Source organism: Dendropsophus ebraccatus, chromosome 5 (genome assembly GCF_027789765.1).
Source record: "Dendropsophus ebraccatus isolate aDenEbr1 chromosome 5, aDenEbr1.pat, whole genome shotgun sequence".
In the NCBI taxonomy this organism is placed as follows: Eukaryota; Metazoa; Chordata; class Amphibia; order Anura; family Hylidae; genus Dendropsophus; species Dendropsophus ebraccatus.
This window is the reverse complement of record NC_091458.1, coordinates 24,779,487-24,807,455: the sequence shown is the minus strand read 5'-3', so window position 1 is coordinate 24,807,455 and position 27,969 is coordinate 24,779,487. Positions and strand designations below refer to the sequence as shown.

At 44.8% G+C, this 27,969-nt stretch overlaps 1 protein-coding gene across 1 annotated transcript; it reads left to right on the top strand.

Moving 5' to 3' along the window:
* Positions 1 to 336: 336 nt before the first annotated feature.
* Positions 337 to 26,523, top strand: CCDC81 (coiled-coil domain containing 81). Its single transcript, XM_069972000.1, has 16 exons — positions 337 to 440; positions 3,049 to 3,124; positions 5,835 to 5,896; positions 6,643 to 6,799; positions 7,673 to 7,929; positions 9,268 to 9,353; positions 10,779 to 10,930; positions 11,831 to 11,948; positions 16,187 to 16,301; positions 18,270 to 18,416; positions 20,286 to 20,393; positions 20,795 to 20,964; positions 22,504 to 22,582; positions 24,167 to 24,393; positions 25,624 to 25,749; positions 26,110 to 26,523. The coding sequence occupies exons 2-16, from the start codon at positions 3,058 to 3,060 to the stop codon at positions 26,246 to 26,248; spliced, it is 2,010 nt and encodes a 669-aa protein (XP_069828101.1). The 5' UTR covers positions 337 to 440; positions 3,049 to 3,057; the 3' UTR covers positions 26,249 to 26,523.
* Positions 26,524 to 27,969: the final 1,446 nt, after the last annotated feature.

Genomic DNA, 27,969 nt, shown 5'->3' with positions numbered 1-27,969 from the left:
TCTATGGTTCTGGTTGGTACTCTTTATGGGGGGGCTCTGGCTGGCACTCTATGGTTCTGGCTGGTACTCTTTATGGGGGGGCTCTGGCTGGCACTCTATGGTTCTGGCTGGTACTCCTTATGAGGGGCTGTGGCTGGCACTCTATGATTTTCCATGGCCTCCTCACTACATTCTGACATTGTATTCAGCCGTCAGTCCCATGCAGCCACATCATTACACTGTACACCCCGTTTCTATACATCCAGATATAACAATGCTTCTGGCGAGAAGTAACTCTTTCGCACATGCGCACTAGCACACACTACATAGCGCGTCCCCGCTTCGTACACTGGGACGTGGTTTGCTCTGGGGCGCGCGGATGACGTCACTCCTAGCAACAGCCGGGTCCGCCCTGCGCGTCCTAGAGACGGCTCTGAGGAACCCGGGTCCCGGGAGACAAGGTGAGAGCTCTGGGGGAAGAGCCCGGAGGGAGAAGGGACTGCGGGATGGGGGCCCAGAGTTATTCTATAGCGGGAAAGCTCTATGACTGTGGAGCATCCCTCTAACTGTAGTGCTGCACTGAATGCTGTGTGGGGCTGCCAGGGTGACTACTTTGCCCCAATACACTGGGCTTGCACTTACAAAGCTGTGGTGATGTCCTGTCATAGTGATGTGTGTATCAGTGACCCCATCACTGTCCCTTTAAGTAGCACAAACCTGTCATGACGGCTCCATTGAATGATGATGATTGACATGCAGAGGTCACATGATCATGGCCGCACACATACTGGTATTATATATAGTATAGTGAAAGGAGACCACCGGAGCGGGGATCATATACATTACAGCGTTGTGTTCTTATTGGGAACACAGGCAGTGGATATCATCTCCTCCGTGACAGCCGTATCACAGCGTATATACTCACTAGTGTATGTGTATACAGGGGCGGTCTTGGCATTTCTGGGGCCCCAAGCGAAGTTATGTCTGGGCCCCCCCCCCCCTCAACATGCGCTCCACAACAATAGACCGCTGTGTGTTGTCCCCAGTAGTATATACCCCTTGTGTCCTGCCCCCCAGTAGTATATACCCCTTGTGTGCTTCCCCCAGTAGTATATAGACCCCTGTGTGTTCCCCCAGTTATATATAGCCCCCCGTGTGCTCCCCCAGAAGTATATAGACCACTTGTGTGCTGCCCCAGTTGTATATAGACCCCCTGTGTGCTGCCCCCAGTCGTATATACCCACTGTGTGCTGCCCCCAGTTGTATATACCCCCTGTGTGCTGCCCCCAGTCGTATATACCCACTGTGTGCTGCCCCCAGTTGTATATACCCCCTGTGTGCTCCCCCACTAGTATATAGCCCCCCTGTGTGCTCCCCCACTTGGATATAGACCTCCTGTGTGCTCCCCCACTTGGATATAGACCTCCTGTGTGCTCCTCCAGCTGTATATAAACCCTCTGTGTGGTTCCCCCAGTAGTATATAGACCCCCTGTGTGCCCCACAAGTATTATACAGACTCCTGTGTGCTCCCCCAGTTATATATAGACCCCCTGTGTGCTGCCCCCAGCAGTATATAGACCCCCTGTGTGCTGCCCCAGTAGTATACAGACCCCTGTGTGCTCCCCCAGTTATATATAGACCCCCTGTGTGCTGCCCCCAGCAGTATATAGACCACCTGTGTGCCTCACCAGTAGTATATAGACCCCCTGTATGTTCCCCCAGTAGTATATAGACCCCATGTGTGCCCCACCAGTAGTATATAGACCCCCTGTGTGCTCCCCCAGTAGTATATAGCCCCCCGTGTGCTCCCCCACTTGGATATAGACCTCCTGTGTGCTCTCCAAGTTGTATATAGACCCCATTCTGCTGCCCCAAGTAGTATATAGACCCCCTGTGTGCTTCCCCCAGTAGTATATAGACCCCTCTGTGAAGCCCCAGTAGTCTATAGCCCCCCTGTGTGCTCCCCCAGTTATATATAGACCCCTCTGTGTGCTCCACCCATTTATATAGACCCCCGATGTGCGCTCCCCCAGTTAAACAGACCCCTGTGTGCTCCCCCTCCCATATAGTATATAACACAATAAAACAAACACTTATACTCACCTGGGTCCGGGCGTCTCCTCTTCTCTTCACTCTTGTGGCCGCAGGAAGGGTTTTCCCTGCGATCACAAGAGGCCACACTCCCCTTGTCCTGGCGCCGATGCTCCAGTGATGTCACTGGGGCGCCGGCACCACAAGGACAGAGCTGCCACTTGTGACCGCAAGGAAAACCCTTCCTGCGGCCACAAGAGTGACTGACAGGAAGGGAGCCAATGTCTCCCGCCCTGTCAGTGCTGCTGCATGTAACTATGAGCGCTCATTACGAGTGCTCATAGTTACAGTTCAGATGGCAGCAGCAAGCGGGGCAGCGGCCCTGTCCAGCGGTCTTGAGCACAAGAGCGGGGCGTGGGGGCCCCCTGGATGTTGGGGGCCCCAAGCGATCGTTTGGGGTGCTTTGTGCCAAAGACGGCCACTGTGAGTGTATATATATATATATATATATATATATATATATGATCATAACGTCAGTCTCTGAATGTATAACCAGCTACTAATAATCTAATTTGTAATCTATCCCCTATCTATTATTTATCTTTCATCTGTTTCCTATCTATCTATCTATCTATCTATCTATCTATCTATCTATCTCCTATCTATCTATCTATCTATCTATCTCCTATCTATCTATCTATCTATCTATCTCCTATCTATCTATCTATCTATCTATCATCTATCTACTATCTATCTATCTATCTATCTATCTATCTCCTATCTATCTATCTATCTATCTATCTATCTATCTATCTATCTATCTCCTATCTATCTATCTATCTATCTATCTATCTATCTATCTATCTCCTATCTATCTATCTCCTATCTATCTCCTATCTATCTATCATCTCTCTATCTACTATCTATCTTTCTATCTTCTATGTCCTATCTTTCTATCTATCTCCTATCTATTATCTATCTACCATCCATCCATCCATCCCCTATTGTCTTTATAGACTTTCTCCTCATGTCTTGTAGGTCTAGACAATGTTGGATTTCCTGCAGGACACGGGGAGAAGTGGCTTTCAGACGCTCCCGAAGCTCACAGAGGACGGTAAGGAGAAATATAGAGGGGAATATAGAGTCCTCTGTATAACACAAGGAGCCGTATAAGTAACAGTCCCATAATGTTCTTGCTGGATTCTCTTCCCTCCTTGTGATGTGTAATATCTGCAGAGATCCTGAGGGGGCAGCAGAGTTCCTGCTATTGGGGATCAGTTATTGATGGCCATAGGAGCTGTCCATCTGTGACCTGCAAGGAGCACAAAGCAGGTGGTAGTCACCCATGTAGTTACCCTCCTGCAATGGTTACAAGGTCTGAGCTGTTAATCCCGGTGTTTGCTCAGCTGTAATAATGGTGCGAGGTGCAGCCCGGACCGACATAACCGCAAAGGCTTACATATGCGCCATGATAATTCTGCGCACTCTGCATGTGTTTCCACAAGATCAGGAGTGGCTGCAGACAGGAAACAAAAGGAAGTGTCATGGCGTTTATTGAGGGGGGTTGCAGTTTCTTTCCCAACATTAAAGGGGAACTCCAGCGAAAGGGGAACTCCAGCGAAAGGGGAACTCAATTGATGTCTGAAAGTTATAGAGGTTTGTAATTTATTTCTATGTAAAAATCTCAAGTCTTCCAGTACTTATCAGCTGATGTATGCCCTGCAGGAAGTGGTGTATTCTTTCCAGTCTGACACAGTGCTCTCTGCTGCCGCCTCTGTCTATGTCAGGAACTGTCCAAAGCAATACAGGTTTTCCTTATGTATTTGCTGCTGCTCTGGGCAGCTCCTGTCATGGGCAACAGAGAGCACTGTGACAGACTGGAAAGAATACATCGCTTCCTGCAGGACATACAGCAGCTGATAAGTACTAGAAAAGAGGAGAAGTGAATTACAAATCTATATAACTTTCAGACACCTGTTGATTTTAAAGAAAAAAAACGCTTTACCGCAGTATCCCTTTAAATTGAGAAAAACAAAATGTTACGAATATGATATGAACAGATACTGTAAAGCCTCATCCATGAAAAAAGGAGACTGAACTGGGAGAAACTCTTAGCCGAGCGTCTCCCTCCTCATCTCACTGTAAGAGACAGGCCCTATAGACCCTATAGACTATTTAATCTGTACCCAGTAGGGGACAGCAGCGAGCCGAGGAGAGAAGCACCTAGCTGAGCGCTTCTCCTGGCTCGTTCTATGTGTATCCGCTCTGCACTTTTCAGCAGCGTTCCCTTCAGACTCTACATCCCCCCCTAGGACGTTTGCTCTTTTCGTGCCTCTTCTGATCCTTAGCTAATCCCTTGTGAAGGAAAGTGTCAGACTATAAAGCTGCCGAGTCGTGTCACTGTGAGCATTGTTCCGCAGAGGACTATATTGTGTTACCAGGTAATAAATCTGCAGCGTATAGGAAAAGGACTGAATGGAGAGAAATGTAATAGCCGCTAATGTAGTCCATTATCTGCTGCTGTCTAGCGGGGGGTTATCGCACCCTCCCGTCCGATACCGTGATCCCTGGTGTCACTAGTAGTTCCTGCTCTTCTACTATACTTACCTGTATGGGTGATGTTATAACCAGCTTCCTTAATGGCTAATATACCTAGCTATGTAGTGAATAAGGGAGCAAAGGGTTTAAGAGATTAGCTCAGGGGTAAGGAACCTTGGCTCTCCAGCTGTTGCAAAACTACAACTCTCATCATGCCTGGACAGCCAAAGCGTTAGCTTTGGCTGTCCAGGCATGATAGGAGGTGTAGTTTTGCAACAGCTGGAGAGCCAAGGTTCCCTACCCTTGGATTAGGGTGTTAACAGGTTATCCGGGATTTAAGGAAACAGCGCCACCCCTGTCCCCAGGCCGTGTGTGGGAATACATTTCAGCTCCATTCACTTCAAGTAAACTAAGTTGCGAGACCCACACCCAAATCGAGAACAAGAGTGGTGCTGTTTCTGGAAGAAAGTGGCCATAATAATATAATGTAGTCTCCGTATTGTGTTACTGCAGCGTTGCTCTTGCTTACTTTAATAGGAGCTAAGGTGCAGTAACCCGGTTCGGCCACTACGCAATGTACGGTGCTGTTTGCTTCCTCCTCTGTTTTGTGTACGTGAAATGGATAAGTGGATGTGGTGATCAGATATCAATGATCCAGGGCATAAGCCATAAATGCCATATCCCCCTCACCTTAAAGGGGTACTCCAGCTGGGGGGCACTTTTTTGCTGGGACCGGGGAGGAGGTGGCTGAGGGAAAAGACATCCACTCACCTCCCCGGTTCTAGGGGCGGGTCCCGCATGGCAGCGCTCCGGTCCCCGGTCGCTTCCTGGTGTCTCAGGTCCGCTCAGCCAGTCAGTGACAGAGGCGGGATCTGAGCGGATTTGAAACGGATCCCACCTCCGTCACTGACTGGCTAGGCGGACCTGAGACGTCACGTCTCGGGCCCGTGTCAGACACCAGGAAGCGACCGGGAAACGGGCACCGGAGCGCCGCGATGCGGGACCCGCCCCCCCCCCCCCCGCTGGAGTACCCCTTTAAAGGGGTATGCAAAATTAGAAAAACAGAAACAGCACCTTTCCTGTCCTTTGGATGTTGTGCGGTATTATTACGCGGCCTAATTTACTTCAGTGGAATGAAGCGGCAATACCACACACAAACTGCAGACAAGAGTGGCGCTGTCTCTGGGGGAAAGCAGTTATGTGTGAACTGTGCAGAACTTTTTTTCTTTCTTTATATGATAAAGGTCTCCGTAATGTATGGTATTTACAATGGGTTTCTCTTGTAGATGTTAGCGCTATATGGGCTTCCGTCTCTGAGTTCGTGGAGCACCAGATGTCTCTGCAGAAGGTAAAGTGATGGGGATTCTTACACTATCTCTATTATATGTCACTCGTTGCTATTAGTTACCTCATTGAACACCACCAGTTAAAGGGGTACTCTGGCCAAAATCTTTTTCTTTTAAATCAACTGGTGTCGGAAAGTTATATAGATTTGTAAATTACTTCTATTTAAAACTCTCCAGTTTCCCATTACTTATCAGCTGCTGTATGCCCTGCAGGAAGTGGTGTATGCTTTGCAGTATGACGCGGTGCTCTCTGGTGCCACCCCTGTCCATGTCAGGAACTGTCCAGAGCAGGAGAGGTTTTCTATGGGGATTTGCTCCTGCTCTGGACAGTTCCTGACATGGACAGAGGTGGCTGCAAAGAGCACTGTGCCAGACTGGATAGAATACACCACTTTGTGCGGACATGCAGCAGCTGATTAGTACTGGAAGACTGGAGACTTTTAAATAGAAGTAAATTACAAATCTGTATAACCTTCTGAAACCAGTTGATCTGAAAGATAAAGATTTTCGTCGGAGTACTCCTTTAACCCTAAAGGGTTGGCATATAACATTTATTGTGCCCCAGAGCCCATGAGCAGCACACTACCTTCTAACAGCTCATGTTGTTGTATGGAGCCCATGTTACTATGTAATTCCCTGGAGGCCCTGGAGCTTTGGTCATACAGCAGATACACTGGCATAATAACAATAGCAGACAATGACAGTAAATACTCAGCTGGACCACATGGACTGTTGTTTTTTGCTTTAGGGGGTACAGGTTCCGGGACTGGGGACATTTACTCTATCAAGACAAAAATTAGATGTCGGCAACAACAAGTTCATCATCATACAACGGCCAGTGTTCCTGCTGTCAGAAAAACTCGCTCAGCTTCATGGGTTAAAGTTCAACAAAGTATTCACAACAGGTGAGTAACGTCAGATTTAGTAAATTATCTTATTGCTATGGTCACCATGTTACATATATAATGTATTGTATAATAAAGTATATTCTGCATAAGACGTGTGCATGCACTACATTACTTATCCTGAGTTACATGCTGTATTATACTACAGAGCTGCACTCACTATTCTGCTTGTGGGGTCACTGTGTACATACATTACATTACTTATCCTGAGTTACATCCTGTATTATACTCCAGAGCTGCACTCACTATTCTGCTGGTGGGGTCACTGTGTACATACATTACATTACTTATCCTGTACTGATCCTGAGTTACATCCTGTATTATACTCCAGAGCTGCACTCACTATTCTGCTTGTGGGGTCACTGTGTACATACATTACATTACTTATCCTGTACTGATGCCGAGTTACATCCTGTATTATACTCCATAAGTAATACTTAAAGGTGTTACCAAGGATTAGAACATGCACAGCTACTTTCTTGCAAAGACAGCGCCACCCCTGTCCTCTGGTTGTGTGTGGTATTACAATTAATCTCTATTCACTTAAAAGGAAATGAGCTGCAAAACCCAAGCTGAGGATAAGGGTGGTGTTGTTTCTAGAAAAGAGCGGCCATGTTTTTCTAAGTCTGGATAATCCCTTTAAGCATTACCCCTCTGTCACCCAGATATCTACATGGCTATTGCCTTAGTAACCATAGAGCTTCATTGGAGCGCAGGATACGGCCGATGTGTCCTAAACAGCCATTAGCCACAGGCTGCACAGATGGGTGATCGGCTGACATATTAGAGATACAGCTTTATACCTTTCAGCAATGTCCCCCCCCCCCCAAGGACTGGCGTCACTTCCTGCATTCTCCTCTCCTCTGCTTTCAGGCGACATCCCAATCGTCCCTCTCAGTTTCATCGCCCTGTCCTTTGCCTGCCCGTATAACAGAGACACCATCGAGGCCTGTGTCAGGGAGACCCTCAGCGCTTTCTCACGATCAATCGCTACCAAACAAAATGTGGAGTTCACCTTCAAAGGCATCGGGACTCTCCTCATCCGGGACCTGAAAGTCAAGATGAAGTTTTATAAGGAGTTTGTGAATAGTATGGACGGAACAGGAGCTGTAGTGAAATCCCTGTGTAATGTAAGTGAATGGCATTGTGTGTGAAACTGAGGAGGGAGCAGTGTGGATACGGCCTATGGCCCAGGGCTGGATCCATGTTTTCCAGGCATCCATATTCTTCAGCCACAAGTAATCAAATGCTGCACGCATCCAGGTGTTCTCAAGGTTCCGTCATCTCTAGTGGTGTCGCAACTCAAAGTCTAGACTTGGCCTTAGTGATCCAGCCCATGACTATATCACTGCCCTATATTTGTATATAGCTGGAATCTCGTGCTCAGTAAAATCTAGGTGCTTCTAATTTCATATGGAGGCAGAGTTTTTTCTTTCAGGTTTGTGATCAGACACAACAAATTACTGCAGGACCTAAATAGTCGCAGTCCTTCCAACTTCCCTCCATCTGACAGCCCACGTGATTCCTAACATTTCTGTAAATCAATTCATTTACCAAAAATGACTCCTTACCCCCCAAAACAACTATAGTCTTGGTTACTAGGTCTGTCATTCTGTTGTTAGGGGAATCTGTCTCTAGTAACAGACTCAACAAGACAGATCAAAGGGACTGCACTGTCTATACAAGGTAAATCAAGACTTCCCTCTTGTTCCAATGCAGTTGGGTGCTTAATGTAACCCTTTACCTGCTGTGCCACTGCTGTATATTTCTCTTCTGCACCAATCCAGTGCATTAGTAACCCCTTCTCCCACTCACCATTTATTGTATTGTGTATGTCATCAGCCCATCACAGTGACAGTGTTTTCACTAGTACTATGTCATGGAATAGCAGAGAGGAGTATGTGATGTGTTGTGCAGTGATTGGCTAAAGAAGAAAGGAAGTCTTTCCATGTATAGGAAGTCAAGAACTTGTCTTTGAGACCGATCCTTGAAGAAGAACTTTCCTCTAACTTACCCTTAGGAGATTAAGGGTACGTTCACACTTACCGGATCCGCAGCTGATCCGCAGCAGATTTCATTTAAATAACTGAACACAGCATCAAATCTGCTGTGGATCTGCTGCGGATCCTGTAGGTGTGAACGCACCCAAAAGAAATTTTAAAGGGTTATCTATAAAACAGAGGGAAGAGGGTATGTATTTTTTATATTATTGCCAGGATAGCCCCTTTAGGGTGCGTTCACACGTACAGGATCTGCAGCAGATCTGCAGCATATTTGATGGCGCAGATTTAAATCTGCAGCAGATCCGCAGCAGATTTGATGGTCCAGCTTTGCTTTGCTTTGAATCTGCAGCTTCAAATCTGCTGCAGATCCTGTACGTGTGAACGCACCCTTAAGGGGAATGGAGTGTGTGAGATGACTTGTGTCTTTGAGAAGCCACTGAATGTTCCGATCTGCTTCTTTCTTAGAGGCCGGGGACAGCGGATTCTGTCATGTCCTCAGGGGAAGACCATATACTGCGCCCTCGATCGTGCAGCGCTCTTCTATTCCCAAGGTAATTATACAGACAGGAGACGCTATATAAGACGTCTCCATGCTCTCGATGGTGTGGTCTAGCTTACTGTCATTGTCTCCATCCATCTGCTTGATGGTCGTTCTTCCCTTTTCACTTCATCTCTTCCGAGCCTTCCCTTCTCCATTGTGTCTTCTTGTATTATGTCCAGAATAAGAGAACGTATCTGTCTTCTCCAGGGAGCAGGGTCTTCTCATGATGTGGGTAACTTCTTCTTGCTGCTCTTGGCACTCTCTCTTTCCCGCTGACTGTATATGGCCTTGACCTAAACATTGAAGGGAAAATGCAAAATTACAAGCCGCCATTTTCAGGAATGGTTGACCATGTTATACATGAACGATCAAGTCCAACCAAGAGCGGCGCTTTTTGTCAGCTTCTGTTGTTTCATGGGGAAGGTCTTAAGCTTGAAGGGGTACTCCAAAGAAAATCTTTTTCTTTCAAATCATCTGGTGTCAGAAAGTGATACAGATTTATCATTTACTTCTATTTAAAAATCTCCAGTTTTCCAGTACTTATCAGCTGCTGTATGTCCTGCAGGAAGTGGTGTATTCTCTCCAGTCTGACACAGTGCTCTCTGCTGCCACCTCTGTCCATGTCAGGAACCGTCCAGAGCAGTAGCAAATCCTCATAGAAAACCTCTCCTGCTCTGGACAGTTCCTGGCATGGACAGAGGTGGCAGCAGAGAGCAGTGTGTCAGACTGGAAAGAATACACATCTTACTTCAGGGCATACAGCAGCTGATAACTACTGGAAGACTTGAAATTTTTAAATAGAAATCATTTACAAATCTCTATAACTTTTTGAAACAAAAACAAAACAAACATTTAGCAGCATCCAGCACTAAGACGTTCAGATGTGCTACAGGCCATATGGAAAGGGCTTGACACTTTAACTGCTGCATTTTTCTTTTGCCTATATAATGCACATTCACCACCACCATTCCTGCGGTGTCATCTCTTTCATCCATACTTACAGCATCTGAGTCTTGTAACCTCTGATCAACCACCATCTTGGCTTTAAAATTGCATAATGAATCCTCTCAATCCCATGATGCATCACAGAATCACATGGAAAGCTGTGCCTGCTGAGAGGACAATACAATATTTCTCATCTCTAGTATCTTTAAATGAGCTAAAAGACTGAACAATCATCAAATGTATTATTTCTATGTGACATGACCATTGCGATCATCAGGAACGGTGATGGAAGTGTCCAGCCTGTGGAGAGCTGGTGTGGAACAGTGTATGTGAATATATAGGAAGTTCTGGCTGTGATGGTCACCTCATTGAGAGCACATAAACACATGTATTCTCCCGGGGGTCACCATGAGATCACATGACCCAACAGAATGGAAGGAAAGGGATAAGTAAATGAGCGCTGCCTCTTTCTTATACTGCCTCACATTAGAATTGACACAAAAGGAATGGACAAAGCAACAGGAATGGAGATGATTGCCGAGGAACATGAAGAGACGGGGAACGTGGAGGAGCCAAAGGTCAACCAACAATCGGATGGAGAAGAGGAGAGAGACAAAGAGGAGCCAGTCACCAGCAGAAGAGGTAGGAGACGAGTCTAGTGATGGTGAACTCCTGTCGTTTTACAAGTCATACACCTGTTTTACAGTACGGAGCTTACTTTTGTTGCTACCTTTATATTTAAAGAGTTTTCTGTCATTAGAATAAATAAGCAATAGTTAGAAACAGCACCGGCACAGCAGGAGTTACCTCCAAAGGGGCACACTCTGTTCCAATATGTAAGGAGTAAATCCTTGCAGGCAGATGGAATAGGTATTCATCTATGTGGGGAGCTCAGCTATTAGTATACAGTCTCTCAGTTCATAATATCATATAGAAGGAAACTAGCGGCACTCACCACTTTGTAGCAATTCCATCGTTCCTTTATTGGAAAACATAACGCAGTTTGGCGTGTACTGGCGTCTCACCTGCAATGAAAACATTTAGTTTTTTTTCAATTGAGGAATGATGGAATTGCTACCAAGTGGTGAGTGCCGCTAATTTCCTTCTTTATGATATTAGAAGAAATAAGGATACTCACCTGCCCTGTCCCCTGACACTGTCATTAGGATGATGCCTAGGTCTCCACTGATCAGCGCTTCCTGATCCCATCCTGACACCCAGGAATTGCAGACTCAGCCATTTTGTAGGTCACTGCTGCAGCCAATGAGTGAGCATTTCCTGCATGTCCCCAGGGGATCAGTAAGTGCTGATCAGCAGAGACCTGGGCACTGTTAGCACAGGGAAGGTGAGTAATCATTATTCTTTAACACCTGTTAAAAAGTCCTGTATCATAGTTATAGTAACTTCGTTTCCTATAAATTTATCCTCCACTCTTTTACTTTAAATATAATACCGCCACACCCCTATATCTGCCTATATGTGTGTAAGATATATGGACTGGATTGTGGGACATTAATAATATCACATTCATCCTTTTTACAGAAAACTCTGCAAGTAAACGTTTGCTGAGCAGACAATATATTGTGCCCGCCAGAGTGACTAGCATCAGCCTGAGCGAAGACCTGGACAGGATCCCAAGGCCAAAAACTCCTCTGGAAAGGTGAGTAGGAAAAGAGGCAACCAGAAGCTATACCGCACACTGTCATAGCAATATATATGTGACATCTGCTGCCAAAGAATGAGGTCACTGAATTGGCTATAAAACCTATTGCAGATCTGTCACTCGCACTGAATGGCACCAGCTATGGGGACTTTATATTAGACAGCTCCTTTCTTTATTGAGATGCAGCGTTGTAGTAGTAGTATTTTATTCTTAGGGGCAGTATTATAGTATTTATATTCTTCTATATAGGGGGCAGTATTATAGTAGTTATATTCTTGTATATAGGAACAGTATTATAGTAGTTATATTCCTGTATATAGGAGCAGTATTATAGTAGTTATATTCCTGTATATAGGGGCAGTATTATAGTAGTTATATTCTTGTATATAGGAGCAGTATTATAGTAGTTATATTCTTGTATATAGGGGGCAGTATTATAGCAGTTATATTCTTGTATATAGGGGCAGTATTATAGTAGTTATATTCTTGTATATAGGGGGCAGTATTATAGTAGTTATATTCTTGTATATAGAAGCAGTATTATAGTAGTTATATTCCTGTATATAGGGGCAGTATTATAGTAGTTATATGCTTGTACATAGGGGCAGTATTATAGTAGTTATATGCTTGTATATAGGAGCAGTATTATAGTAGTTATATCCTTGTATATAGGAGGCAGTATTATAGTAGTTATATTCTTGTATATAGGGGCAGTATTATAGTAGTTATATTCTTGTATATAGGAGCAGTATTATAGTAGTTATAGACAAGGGTCAAGAAACAGAGTCTCGCACTCACCGGACTGTAGCTGCAAGTGGTTTATTTCCGATACATCAGAGTAGGCTAGGCGGGGAGAGGGGAGATGGCAGAGCAGGTGTGTTCAGCAGGAGCAACAAAATGTTTCACGCCTACAGAGGCGCTTCGTCGGGCTAGGAACATTCCTAGCCCGACGAAGCGCCTCTGTAGGCGTGAAACATTTTGTTGCTCCTGCTGAACACACCTGCTCTGCCATCTCCCCTCTCCCCGCCTAGCCTACTCTGATGTATCGGAAATAAACCACTTGCAGCTACAGTCCGGTGAGTGCGAGACTCTGTTTCTTGACCCTTGTCTATAAATCCTGCTTTATTTTGCCTCTGCACCGCGGCCCCACGGTTCGGATACAGTTTGTGTGCTTTAGACTCCTGTCCCGGGTCTTCCTACATTGGGTGTACTTTGCAGTTAGTGCCGGCCGGATCTCTCACCACGCCAATTATAGTAGTTATATTCTTGTATATAGGAGCAGTATTATAGTAGTTTTATTCTTGTATATAGGGGACAGTATTATAGTAGCTATGGTTCAGGGAAGAAAAAGAGTGCTGCACCTCACACCTATGGCTGACACTAGTGCCTCTCGGCTGCATAAAAAACATCAGAATTTTGTGTGTGAATTGATCAAGCCACACTGCCCCATGGGTCCCTACACTAAGTCCAAACTGTGTCGGTCAGTGGCAACACCCCCGCAGGCGTGCATGAGCAGGGAAGGGGGGCCATGGAACGGCCCTGCAACCCCCATGCCACAGGACCAGACCCAAAAATGCCCCCCCAAATAACTCCCAGCCAGCACCACCGGCGGAGGAAGCCGCCCCAAACAGCACAAGTCTGGATAAGGTATTGCGCTCACCATTGCTACTGCAGATAGAATGGGACAAACAGGAGGGATTAAAGCACATGCACTCAGGTGTCTCTTGCTAATTGCAGTCATGTGGGTCTTCCAGGAGGAGTGCAAAACACAGAGAAAAGAGGGAAACAAAATATGGTTCAGGGAAGAAAAAGAGTGCTGCACCTCACACCTATGGCTGATACTAGTGCCTCTCGGCTGCATAAAAAAACATCAGAATTCTGTATGTGAATTGATCAAGACACACTGCCCCATGTACCCCGTGCAGGTATCTGATACACTTGGGTCCCTACACTAAGTCCACACTGTGCCGGTCAGTGACCACCACCCCCGCAGGCGCGCACAGTAAGGGAAGGGAGGCCATGGAACGGCCCTGCAACCCCCATGCCACAGGACCAGACCCAAAAATGGCACACCAGAACCCAGCCAGCACTACCGGCGGAGGAAGCTGCCCCCAAACAGCACAAGCACATTTTTGGGTCTGGTCCTGTGACATGGGGGTTGCAGGGCCGTTCCATGGCCTCCCTTCCCTTACTGTGCGCGCCTGCGGGGGTGGTGGTCACTGACCGGCACAGTGTGGACTTAGTGTAGGGACCCATGTGTATCAGATACCTGCACGCGGTACATGGGGCAGTGTGGCTTGATCAATTCACATACAGAATTCTGATGTTTTTTATGCAGCCGAGAGGCACTAGTATCAGCCATACAGTAGGTGTGAGGTGCAGCGCTCTTTTTCTTCCCTGAACCATTATAGTAGTTATATTCTTGTATATAGGAGCAGTAATTATAGTCGTTATATTGTATATAGGAGCAGTATTATAGTAGTTATATTCTTGTATATAGGAGCAGATTATAGTAGTTATATTCTCGTTTATAGGAGCAGTATTATAGTAGTTATATTCTTGTACATAGGAGCAGTATTATAGTAGTTATATTCTTGTATATAGGGAGCAGTATTATAGTAGTTATATTCCTGTATATAGGAGCAGTATTATATTAGTTATATTCTTGTATATTGGAGCAGTATTATAGTAGTTATATTCCTGTATATAGGAGCAGCATTATAGTAGTTATATTCTTGTATATAGGAGCAGTATTATAGTAGTTATATTCTTGTATATAGGAGTAGTATTATAGAAGTTATATTCTTGTATATAGGAGGCAGTATTATAGTAGTTATATTCTTGTACATAGGAGCAGTATTATAGTAGTTATATTCTTGTATATAGGGAGCAGTATTATAGTAGTTATATTCCTGTATATAGGAGCAGTATTATATTAGTTATATTCTTGTATATTGGAGCAGTATTATAGTAGTTATATTCCTGTATATAGGAGCAGCATTATAGTAGTTATATTCGTGTGTATAGGAGCAGTATTATAGTAGTTATTATATTCTTGTGTATAGGAGGCAGTATTATAGTAGTTATATTCTTGTATATACTGTAGGAGCAGTATTATAGTAGTTATATTCTTGTATATAGGAGCAGTATTATAGTAGTTATATTCTTGTATATAGGGGCAGTATTATAGTAGTTATATTGCATATAGGAGCAGTATTATAGTAGTTATATTCTTGTATATAGAGGCAGTATTATAGTAGTTATATTCTTGTATATAGGAGCAGTATTATAGTAGTTATATTCTTGTATATAGAGGCAGTATTATAGTAGTTATATTCTTGTACATAGGAGACAGGATTATAGGACTAGGTGTAAGATATATCTTCACCTTAGTTTGCCAGGCTGAAGTCTTATGTAAGTGGGTGTATACAAGGTTTGGTAGAGTAAATACCTGATGTGCAGGATGCTGGGGACATTACTAACAAGCATATCCTGGTTGTCTAGGATATTTACATGCAAGACTAGGTTAGTAAAGTGAATCTCTCCCCGGTGAAGGGAAGTCTAGTTATTGTCTTGCATTGTCTGTATTTCTTTCTGGCCTCAGATCCAGGGGCATATTAAGTGCCGGGTCATGTCCTCATTTTCCTGAGGTTCATTAACAATTCATTGTGGTGACAAAATGTTCCCTTAATGGTTTTAAATGTTTCAGAGGATGCAGTGAGTTTTATTCAAAAGTATCAGCTGTCGGTGAGATGTTGAAAAGCGAATAGAGAGACGATATCTGGGGAGGGGAGGACTGATACAGCCGGAGGTTTACGGGGGTGGGGGTTTTGTTCACCTTGTGAAATGGAAACCAGGTTTGGGTTGGATACAATACCCTCAGTACACTGAATGCAGGCAACTTATTTGGTTGCAGAAAGTCATTCGAATGTGTGTATGGAAGATAACAAGAAAACATTTGGACAGGTCAGAATCAGACAGTAGTGATGCACAGGGGAGTCTACTACATTAAGGGATGACTCTCAGTCCTGTATGTGAGTTAGGCCTGTGACTACTATAGTTAAACCGACAGATATACCGAGACGAGAAGTGATAACATCTGAATAATATTTGGGAGATCATTTGGGGTAAAAGGGGGAGTCACAATGACTGCATTCAGGTTACATTGCAGGTCGCATCTGGTACGCAGTGAACATAAGTCTCTGAACTTCCAGTGAATTTACTGTTTTCTCCAGATCAGGATTATCGGCTTCTATGAATATTCCAAGAGCGGATCCTGAAGTCAGCCAGAGCAATGTGCTACAAATAAGAACAGCTCCCGCATGTCTGGACCATTGCAGAGCAGGGCAGGTACCGTCACTTTAAAAAAACAATGCATAACGTGTCAAAATATTGAGCGGTCAAGGTCTGATTGATCAGACCCACATTGATAACAAGAAAGCCGAGAGAGGCGCGTGGCTTAGTGCTCCCCCTCCCTGGCTTCTTGTTGAAGGAGATGGAAGTGAGAAGTGAGATAGAGATTACAGCGAGTCTGGGAGTAAAGCATTCAGCCGTAGGCTTCTCTCCTCTCTGTCGGGGTCAGAACACCAAGACTGTGGACATAATCTCATGTCAAGTTCTTAGTAGTACAGATAAAACATGATCATCGTTCAGTATATAATAGATTATATACCTAATAACACCCTCCGCCTGTTAATGTATGAATGTAAGAAAATCCCTTCCCTGCCATGGGGCTTCATTGTAGATAACACTGCACACACCAGCTCGGGATCTAACAGGTAATCCTGTTGGGTTTATGTTATGAAGTAGAACTAGATGACCCATACCTAGAGTTCTAGTTTTCTTAGCTTTGCCTTGGGAACTAGGTCACAGTAAGCATGTGCTTTCTGCTAATTTGCATTAATGGGGGGAGTTTCTGACCCTTTTTTTGGACATTTGAGTATGGTTCAAGAACGGGGCTTAAATGTCATGTGATTTGGTATTCAGATCTTGGTGAATATGCAGATCTGAGCTGCTTTATTCCTCCATGGTCAGAATACTAGCGATCAGTGTGCCTGATTATTGTCATTGGGATATTTCACCACTAGATGGCGATATTTCTCCATTTCCAAGAAAAGCTTCTTGGTAAAATCCTTATTCTTAGCAGCCAAGAGGCTTCTAGGTTAGGGTATGTCCACACTGAGGAATTCTTGCAGATAACTTGCCGCGGATTCTGCTGCTCATCCCTGCACGCTCCCGCTTCACTCTCCACCCATCCCATAGACTCTATTCTATGGTCAGGCAGATTCTGCCGTCCACCCAAAGAATGGACCTGTCAATAAAAATGTGCATATATGTATAGATTTACATTGATTGACAGCAGAAACAGGTAAAATTGCAGGGATGCTTAAGGGAATAATGAGCTGTTGTTTAAATCTTAATTCTTATGTTTAACATATTTTTGCAGCATTCGTGGGCACTGGGCAGTAAAAAAATAAAAAAAATATAATTTTATTCAATTTTACATACAAAGTTTGAAATCCCTTGCTTTACTGCACATCTCTATGACACCACTAGGGGGAGCTCACTGCACATCTCCACTACAGCACTAGGGGGAGCTCACTGCACATCTCCATGACACCACTAGGGGGAGCTCACTGCACACCTCCATGACACCACTAGGGGGAGCTCACTGCACATCTCCAGGACACCACTAGGGGGAGCTCACTGCACATCTCTATTACATCACTAGGGGGAGCTCACTGCATATCTTCATGACATCACTAGGGGGAGCTCACTGCACATCTCCAGGACACCACTAGGGGGAGCTCACTGCACATCTCCATTACATCACTAGGGGGAGCTCACTGCACATCTCCAGGACACCACTAGGGTGAGCTCACTGCACATCTCCACTACAGCACTAGGGGAGCTCACTGCTCACCTCCATGACACCACTAGGGGGAGCTCACTGCACATCTCCAGGACACCACTAGGGGGAGCTCACTGCACATCTCCAGGACACCACTAGGGGGAGCTCACTGCACATCTCCAGGACACCACTAGGGGGAGCTCACTGCACATCTCCAGGACACCACTAGGGGGAGCTCACTGCACATCTCCATGACACCACTAGGGGGAGCTCACTGCACACCTCCATGACACCACTAGGCCACTAGGGGAGCTCACTGCACATCTCCATGACACCACTAGGGGGAGCTCACTGCACACCTCCATGACACCACTAGGCCACTAGGGGAGCTCACTGCACCACTTCTCCCTGTGCATTATGGGTCTCATGTTATGGACCATCCCATTACTATCTATATTTCTATGTAGGAGCTGTGCTACCTGTGCCTACAGCGTGCCCAGAAAAACAACCCGGTGTACTATACAGAGGAGAGGAAGATGAGGGAGAAGGAGGAGGAGAGAGTCCTACAGCAGTACCAGCACATGAGGGACCAGGAGGCCATACTCAAGTCCCAGGTAGTGTCTGTGCCATTATGGTTATAATGTATAATACAGGATGTAACTCAGGATCAGTACAGGATAAGTAATGTAATGTACAATCACCCGCCACTTTATTAGGTACACCTGTCCAACTGCACGTTACCACTTAATTTCTAATCAGCCAATTACATGCCGGCAACTCAGTGCATTTTAATCATGTAGAAAGGTGATTTGAGGGCCTTTGAACGTCGCATGGTTGTTGGTGCCAGAAGGGCTGGTCTGAGTATTTCAGAAACTGCTGATCTACTGGGATTTTCACGCACAACCATCTCTAGGGTTTACAGAGAATGGTCCGAAAAAGAAAAACCATCCAGTGAGCGGCAGTTCTGTGGGCGGAAATGCCTTGTTGATGCCAGAGGTCAGAGGAGAATGGGCAGACTGGTTCGAGCTGATAGAAAGGCAACAGTGACTCAAATAGCCAACCGTTACAACCAAGGTAGGCAGAAGAGCATCTCTGAACGCACAGTACGGCCAACTTTGAGGCAGATGGGCTACAGCAGCAGAAGACCACACCGGGTGCCACTCCTTTCAGCTAAGAACAGGAAACTGAGGCTACAATTTGCACAAGCTCATCGAAATTGGACAGTAGAAGATTGGAAAAACGTTGCCTGGTCTGATGAGTCTCGATTTCTGCTGCGACATTCGGATGGTAGGGTCAGAATTTGGCGTCAACAACATGAAAGCATGGATCCATCCTGCCTTGTATCAACGGTTCAGGCTGGTGGTGGTGGTGTCATGGTGTGGGGAATATTTTCTTGGCACTCTTTGGGCCCCTTGGTACCAATTGAGCATCGTTGCAACGCCACAGCCTACCTGAGTATTGTTGCTGACCATGTCCATCCCTTTATGACCACAATGGACCCAACATCTGATGGCTACTTTCAGCAGGATAATGCGCCATGTCATAAAGCTAGAATCATCTCAGACTGGTTTCTTGAACATGACAATGAGTTCACTGTACTCCAATGGCCTCCACAGTCACCAGATCTCAATCCAATAGAGCATCTTTGGGATGTGGTGGAACGGGAGATTGGCATCATGGATGTGCAGCCGACAAATCTGCGGCAACTGTGTGATGCCATCATGTCAATATGGACCAAAATCTCTGAGGAAGCTTCCAGCACCTTGTTGTATCTATGCCACCAAGAATTGAGGCAGTTCTGAAGGCAAAAGGGGGTCCAACCCGTTACTAGCATGGTGTGCCTAATAAAGTGGCCGGTGAGTGTATGTACACAGTGACCCCACCAGCAGAATAGTGAGTGCAGCTCTGGGGTATAATACAGGATAAGTAATGTAATGTATGTACACAGTGACTCCACCAGCAGAATAGTGAGTGCAGCTCTGGGGTATAATACAGGATGTAACTCAGGATCAGTACAGGATAAGTAATGTAATGTATGTACACAGTGACTCCACCAGCAGAATAGTGAGTGCAGCTCTGGAGTATAATACAGGATGTGACTCAGGATCAGTACAGGATAAGTAATGTAATGTATGTACACAGTGACTCCACCAGCAGAATAGTGAGTGCAGCTCTGGAGTATAATACAGGATGTGACTCAGGATCAGTACAGGATAAGTAATGTAATGTATGTACACAGTGACTCCACCAGCAGAATAGTGAGTGCAGCTCTGGAGTATAATACAGGATGTGACTCAGGATCAGTACAGGATAAGTAATGTAATGTATGTACACAGTGACTCCACCAGCAGAATAGTGAGTGCAGCTCTGGAGTATAATACAAGATGTAACTCAGGATCAGTACATCAGTACTCAAGTCTCTATTTAGATTAGTATTATTTATATACATGTATTTCTTTTCTTTCTTTCTTTTTTTTCCACAGTTGCATAATCAGGTGAATCGAGAACAGAGAGAGAAAGACGCAGCGTACAACAGAGGTGTGGCGGAGGCCATCAGGAATGGACGGAACGCTAGAAGCACTGAGTTCTATGTGAGAGCCTCTAATAGTAGACATCTTATACTGCAGTTATAGCTATTACATGTACAAATGGGACAGCCTGTCTCTTTATAGATCAAAATTTTAAAGGGGTTTCCTATCAGGTACATTTATGATATGCCTACAGGATACATTATACATGTCAGATAGGCGGGACCCCTCCATGCTTAGCTTATACAGTAGACTGGGGTGGGGTAGTGATGACTGGGATAGAGGGGTGATGAAGTTCCTGTATCACTTTAGGGATTCCTGCAGGTTGTACAGATAGAGAAATAACAGTACCAGGGTGTGATTAGTGAGAGGGGCGATAAGATGCAGAAAAGCTCCCGTACACAGCCGGTACAGGGGAGGGATGACTGGGCTCATTTTTAATGTATAAAATTTCCTTCTTGCAGAGATCCTACATTTTCCAGAAAAGGCCGCTCACCCCTCCAGCGTTGCTAAAACACGAGGAATACTACCAGTCACTGACTAGGCAGATGGCAGACAGAAGAGGCAAAGAAGTGAAGGAGAAGCAGGATCAGGACTTACTGGCCAGACTGGAACAAGTTCAGCTCGCAGAAGAGTAAGCTCTATTTGGTCTCTTCTCAATCACTACTTCTCATTGATGCACAGTAGAGCAGAGCGGCTCCAGGGATGTCACACTCAGGCCCTCCAGCTGTTACAGGCTTTAGCTTTGGCTGTCCAGGTATGATGGGAAGTGTCGCAACATATAGAAAGAATTGTGGCACTTACCGGGGATAATTGCAAACAAGTAGAAAAACTTTATTCCGTGTCTGGTAGATGGGATGCGGATCAACAGGCGACGATTGCTTCGCGTGCACGAATAAAGTTTTTCTGCTTGTTTGCTATTATCTCCGGTGAGTGCCTCAGTTCTTTCTACAAGTTGTGATTATGAGAGACTGTACATATGTTGAGCACCACCAAGGGATTTGCACAGTACAGTTTCCTCCTCTAACTTATGGTACTTTTACACCGAGCGATAATTCGCCCGATCACACGATTTTGAATGAAAGATTTTTTTTTTTATAACGATCGTCGTTTAGACGGAACAATACATCGTACGGGATATTCGTTTTGCGATCGCTTAATCCTATCTCACACATAGGGGAAATCAACGATGATTTGAGAACATGTTGAAAGATCAAAATGAATGATTTTTTGCTCGTCGTTTGATTGTTCGCTGCGTTTACATGTACGATTATCGTTCGAATTCGATAGTTATCGTGCAAATTCAAACGATCAATTGTTCCGTGTAAAAGGACCATTACACACTAACTACAGATTGTGAAGGAGAGCTATTGCTAGTAGTGCAGAGGCTTTGTCTTATTGGATGCATGATGGGAATTGTAGCTTTGTAACAGCTGGAAGGCCTGAGTTTGACACATGTATACTAAGCGATAAGTCTCTGGTGATGCAGGTGGTTTGGTGTAGATTTAGGCTATGTTCACACGTGGTAAGACACCAGACATTCCGTAACCCGGCCAGGTCACTGAACAGCCGGTGTCTGAGATCATCCCTGCCGGTACTGCAGTACCTTCCGGATGATCTTCACTGATGCAGAATTCGGATACGCCCGCATCCGAATTCCATGCTGCACACAATGGAGCATGCGGCTGGAGCCACGCGCTCCATTGTATGCACTGACAGGGTTTTCAGAAAACTTACAAGTCGATTTCTTACGCCGCCGCTTGGGATCCCGGCTGGAGTGTATACTATGTGTATACACTCCTTACGGGATTCCTTAGAAGGTACCACTACGTAAGTTCCATAGTAATTATTATGATTATTACGTAACGTACGTGGCCTTATATAACATCACATCATGACATCATAGTGCCCAGTTAGCTCTGCTACAGATGCAGTATATACAGATGCAGACAGTCTGTATACCACTTGAGCTGAGCTGATTAGAAACAAAGCGACAGAGCAGTCACCAGTTCCCGGATCCTCATCTATCAAAATTTCCCACTTGTTAAAATTTTTTTATCAATTGATAGTTACACTTTAACCTTTCTGTAGGTGACTCCTCATCTTTATTGTTACATTGCAGTCACATGAGAACCTGCCGTCCGGTCATTGATCTATGTGTTTTGCCTTCTAGGTTGGCCGCTCAGAGGGCTAAATATTTGAGAGAGAAAAATGAACAGCTTCAGGCCTACAAAAATGCTCTGGACACCCAGGTACATCGCTATACTGAATGTTGTCATGTTTAGGGTTGTCATAGAGTCACATCAATAATTTTAATCAGTTGGGGTCTCATTGCTGATTGCTACTCACAGCTGCTAGAATTGCTTGACCGCACGCTTTTGCCCCACTTATTATAGAGATTGGTGCTGGTCTAAACACCCAGTCCCCCACTGTCCCTTTAAAATGACAAAAGTTTTTTGAAGTGACAGGTACACTTTAAAGGGAACCAATCCATAAGAAATTGCCCCTCAGCTATAACTATGCACCTATATGGCCCCTAGTACGGTTTCCAGCCATATAAGTAATCACTACAAGCGTTACGTCTATGGCCCAAAATTGTACTTTGTAAGTCTTACCTATGTAGGCATTGGGGCTGCTGACAGTGTGCATTAAGTGGCAGTTCACTAGTTAGTAGGTTACATTTGCCATAGATAACCTAAGCCAAAGGTAACCTACTAAATAGTGAGCTGTCACTTAATACACACTGTCAGCTCCTCGGGTACGGTTCAGGTGCAGAGAGATTCCCTTTAAGGAGCCTATTATATGGCTCTGATATTGTGCAGCTCATTGCTTCCATCATTGTTGGCAGCTAGAGATGAGCAAACCGGGTTCGGGTTCGAGTCGATCCGAACCCGAACGTTCGGTATTTGATTAGCTGGGGCTGCAGAACTTGGATAAAGCTCTAAGGTTGTCTGGAAAACATGGATACAGCCAATGACCATATCCATGATTTCCACATAGCCTTAGGGCTTTATCCAACTTCAGCAGCCACCGCTAATCAAATCCCGAAAGTTCGTGTTCGGATCGACTCGAGCATGCTCCAGGTTCGCTCATCTCTATTGGCACATCTCTTATGGTTGAGGATTTTACATTTTCAGGGTACGTTCACACTTACCGAATCCGCAGCGTATTGCAGCAGATCCGCAGCAGATTTCATTTAAATAACTGAACACAGCATCAAATCTGCACCATCAAATCTGCTGCAGATCCTGTAGGTGTGAACGCACCCTAAAGGCAGTCATTTGCTGCAGCACCATTAACTGGGATGGTGCTATTTCTGGAAGAAAGGAGCCATGTCTTTTCATCCATACTTAGGGTCCTATTAGACAAAGTGATTTTTAACAATAATCGATAAACAATTGGAAACAAGATAGTTTATCCTTAACCTAAAATTGTTCCCCATATTACACGGAACAATAGTTGTTAGTTACAATCATTACTACGATAGTTCACTCCATCTGATCCCAGCAAATGAAGTAACGATGTGAAATTACACTGAGCGATTATTGAAAGAAAGCGGAATTACAGCAAACGATTAGCACCAAACTAACAATGAACAATTTCTCGTTTGATCGTTGTTTGCCTTTAAACAGAACAGTTAACGATAATTTGCACGATAATCGTCCCGTGTAATAGGGCCCTTAAAGCTGTTAGAAAGGCTCCACCTGTTCTTCTCCCCAGTGCAAAAGGTCTTGCACCGCTCCCATATTGCCGATCCTGATGTTTCTAGGTCCTGACATGTTCACTGCAGTTATAAAATACAAATTGTCAATTATTTTCACTCACAATTGATGTAGGTGAAAATTAAGCCCAGTTTTGCTCTGCCGCCTGCGGTGGAGGACACAGAGCCAGTTTTTGGCCGGAATGATATGACCAATGAAAAACTGGCAGAGAGGAAGAGGCGGGCCCAGGAGGTGGCCAAGCATCAGCTACAGGCCACAGCAGAACACAAACGTCTGGCCATACTGAACGACCTGGTGCAGCAGAGGAAGGAAGCGGACATGTTACAGCGGTCCAAAGAACTGTATGTCACATGGGTAATCAAGGGTTAACAGTATGTGTAGCACACACAGATCTTTGTAATTCTGCTCTAGACATTCATTGTAGAATGATTTAACCACTTCTTTGTGTAGGTATCGACATAAGGGTTGTCTCCCCCACATTAGTGATGAGCAGCTGATCTATGTCTAACTTGTATACAGGGGCACACATCCCAGGGTATATGTACCTACATCATATACAGTGGAGATAGGCAGTAGAGATGAGCGAACCGGAATCGGGTCTATCCGAACCCGAATGTTTGGTATTTGATTAGCTGGGGCTGCTGAAGTTGGATAAAGCTCTAAGGTTGTCTGGAAAACATGGATACAGCCAATGACTATATCCATGTTTTCCACATAGCCTTAGAGCTTTATCCAAGTTCAGCAGCCACCGCCAATCAAATGCCGTATGTACGGGTTCGGATGGACTCGAATCCGAACCCGGTTCGCTCATCTCTAATAGGCAGTATGTACAGGAATAGACAGGAAGACAGTACTGTCTGTACTTACATACAAGGATGTAGTACTATCTGTTGTTACATCTGCCACGAGGGACAGGGATTCACCTTTAGCTGTACTTTCATCATTTATCTAGAAATACAAGGAGGCAGCGCTACCTGTGTGTATATAATGTATAGCAGGAGACAAGGAGGCAGCACTGTCTTTGTATACATCATATATAGCAGGAGACGAGGAGGCAGCACTACCTGTGTATACATCATATATAGCAGAAGACAAGGAGGCAGCGCTACCTGTGTGTATATAATGTATAGCAGGAGACAAGGAGGCAGCACTGTCTTTGTATACATCATGTATAGCAGGAGACAAGGAGGCAGCACTACCCGTGTATACATCACTTATAATAGGAGACAAGGAGGCAGCACTACCTTTGTATACATTATATATAGCAGAAGACAAGGAGGAAGCACTACCTGTGTTTACATCATATATAGCAGAAGACAAGGAGGCAGCACTACCTGTGTATACATCATAGCAGAAAACAAGGAGGCAGCACTACCTGTGTATACATCATATATAGCAGAAGACAAGGAGGCAACACTACCTGTGGATACATCATATATAACAGGAGACAAGGAGGCAGTACTACCTGTGTATACATCATGTGTAGCAGGAGACAAGGAGGCAGCACTACCTGTGTATACATCATGTCCAGTAAGAGACAGAGTTTGAGATGTTCTTTGTATTTCCTGCAGGTTGTTGTCAGATCGAGTGGCGCAGTTTGAGAAGATTCACAGATTACAGAAGGTGTTACAGGAGGACTGGACCAGGAGCACAGAAATAAAGCGACAGAAAGAGCACAAAGAGGAACTCCACATAAAGTAAGTCTGGTGTGCCTGCCATCCAATTAGACGGCCATACATTGTGTGCACAGGGCGAAAACAAAGGCTGTTGTTGGTACACTAGCGGCCGCAAATAATTGACAATTGACTAGTGATGTGTGACTAACGGCCAATTGAATGCAGTGCATTATTTTATAACAAGAACGGCCCTTCTTGTCATTAAAAATACATTGTGTGAACATAGCCTGATGGTGCGTTTAAACAGAGATTTATCTGACAGATTTTTGAAGCCAAAGCCAGGAACAAACGATAAACAGGTCATAAATGCATAGTGCATAAATGACTTCAGGTTACACCTCTGCCTCTCATTGATGTTTCATGTTCTTCTCTTTCTCCCAGGGCCGGCAGCGAGCTCCTTCTAGATCAGTTTGAGAAGTATCGCCGCTGCTTTCAGTGCAAGAGACGCACGTCCAACTGCGGAGAGACCAACGTGTGGTGCGAGTCAAGATACATCCCCGGATCCAGACTTATGGTTTGATATGATCTGCCTGGACGCTCCCAGGATACATGATAGTGACTGCGCATTGTGCAGTAGTAGTTGTTCCTTACAATGATGAGAGTGTTCACAATGATTATAGATATAAACCTGTCCTACCTCTATCTCTGGTGCATACAGTACATTGGATCTGCAGCGGTGCCGATACCATTGCACATGACTCCCTTTCAGGCAAAAACAGTGGAAAATCCAATTAGCAGCTTAAAGCGAATGTTGTGTCCTGTACAAATACAATAAAGGAGCGGTAAAGACGCGCAGAGCTTTGTTTGTGTCTTTTGTTCGCTAAACCGTTTACACCAGATTTTGTTTGAATTCCTTTTGTGTTGCATTATCAGGAGCTTATTGTACTGGGTTAGCTAACATTCTCTTAAAGTGGACCTGGCACTACATCATTCTAACAGATCCAGTAGGGGGCACCGAGGGTTCTCATGTAGCCCACCAGCACATACACACTGTCACTACATGCAAACTTCTACAGCTATTTTATGTTTGTTCTAAAAAAAAAATACCATGACGTGTGAATAAAGTCTTAAAGATGGCCGTGCACTTCAGATTAGACAGATGTAGATTCATGCTCTGAGCCTCATATTCCAATGCACTTGAAATCTATCGAGTCCTCTAAACATAATGCCGAGAGCACCTACCTGCACTGACACATTGTAACAGATTGCAGCTATGCAAACAAGACAATGTGGATTTCATCCTCCCAATGATTTCATTCAATGACATCCAAATCCCCCTCCTCATAATAACACCACAACCACCAGGCTGAACCATTGACTGTAGTTGGAATAGATTCTTGAGGTTTGTTACATCTTGTGGACACCTTAAAGGGGTACTCCAATGAAAAATAGGTAAACAATTTGATTACTGATCAACCAGCAAGAATTCTGGCTCTCACAGACCTGTTAATTTCTCTATAAGAAGCTCCTCCTACTCTGCCCTCATTATCTGTATTAATTGCACCTGTTTGACCTCATTACCTGTATAAAAATACCTGTCCACGCATCCAATCAATCACACTCCAACCTCTCCAACATGCCCAAGACCAAAGAGCGGTCTAAGGACACAGGGATAAAATTGTAGACCTGCACAAAGCTGTGATGGGCTACAGGACAATAGGCAAGCAGCTTGGTGAGAAGGAAACAACTTTTCATAGGGTAAGGATGATTCCAAAAAATGTCAGGTATCAGCCCAGAACTACACAGGAGGACCTGGTTAAAGACCTGAAGAGAGCTGGGACCACAGTCATAAAGATTACTGTTAGTAACACCATCATGGATTAAAACCCTATAGGAATATGCAAAAGAAGAGCCAGTGGAGCCTCATCAAAGAGTCTCGAAACACAAGACTAGCCAGATATCCCTCCGGGAAGGACCCAGCTAAGGGGTGGCTCCTGTAAAGAAACCACCAAAACCACCATATTAAGTGGCCCTATAAGTCAATGTAATGACAAGGGAAAACCAAGGCCAGGTAACCATCCACATACAGCTGTTTTGGGGTGTTGCCCCTCATCAGCGTGGAGCAGGATTCTGGCTAGGTGGGAGCAATGCCTAGTAGAGCCAACAGAGAGAAACAGATCGCTGATCTCAGGGAGACCAGCCAAACAACAACACCTACAGGGCACCCCCGGTCCCCCTGCTCACACCAGCACACGTCCAAGTTCATTTTAAGTTTACAAATGACCATCTGGATGATCCAAA

Excerpts from the sequence above, each read along its gene's own strand:
- CCDC81 (XM_069972000.1), top strand. The coding sequence starts at position 3,058 with ATGTTGGATTTCCTGCAGGACACGGGGAGAAGTGGCTTTCAGACGCTC. Across the intron at positions 6,800-7,672 it reads CAACAAAGTATTCACAACAG|GCGACATCCCAATCGTCCCT; the intron begins GTGAGTAACGTC and ends CTCTGCTTTCAG. Across the intron at positions 11,949-16,186 it reads CCAAAAACTCCTCTGGAAAG|ATCAGGATTATCGGCTTCTA; the intron begins GTGAGTAGGAAA and ends TGTTTTCTCCAG.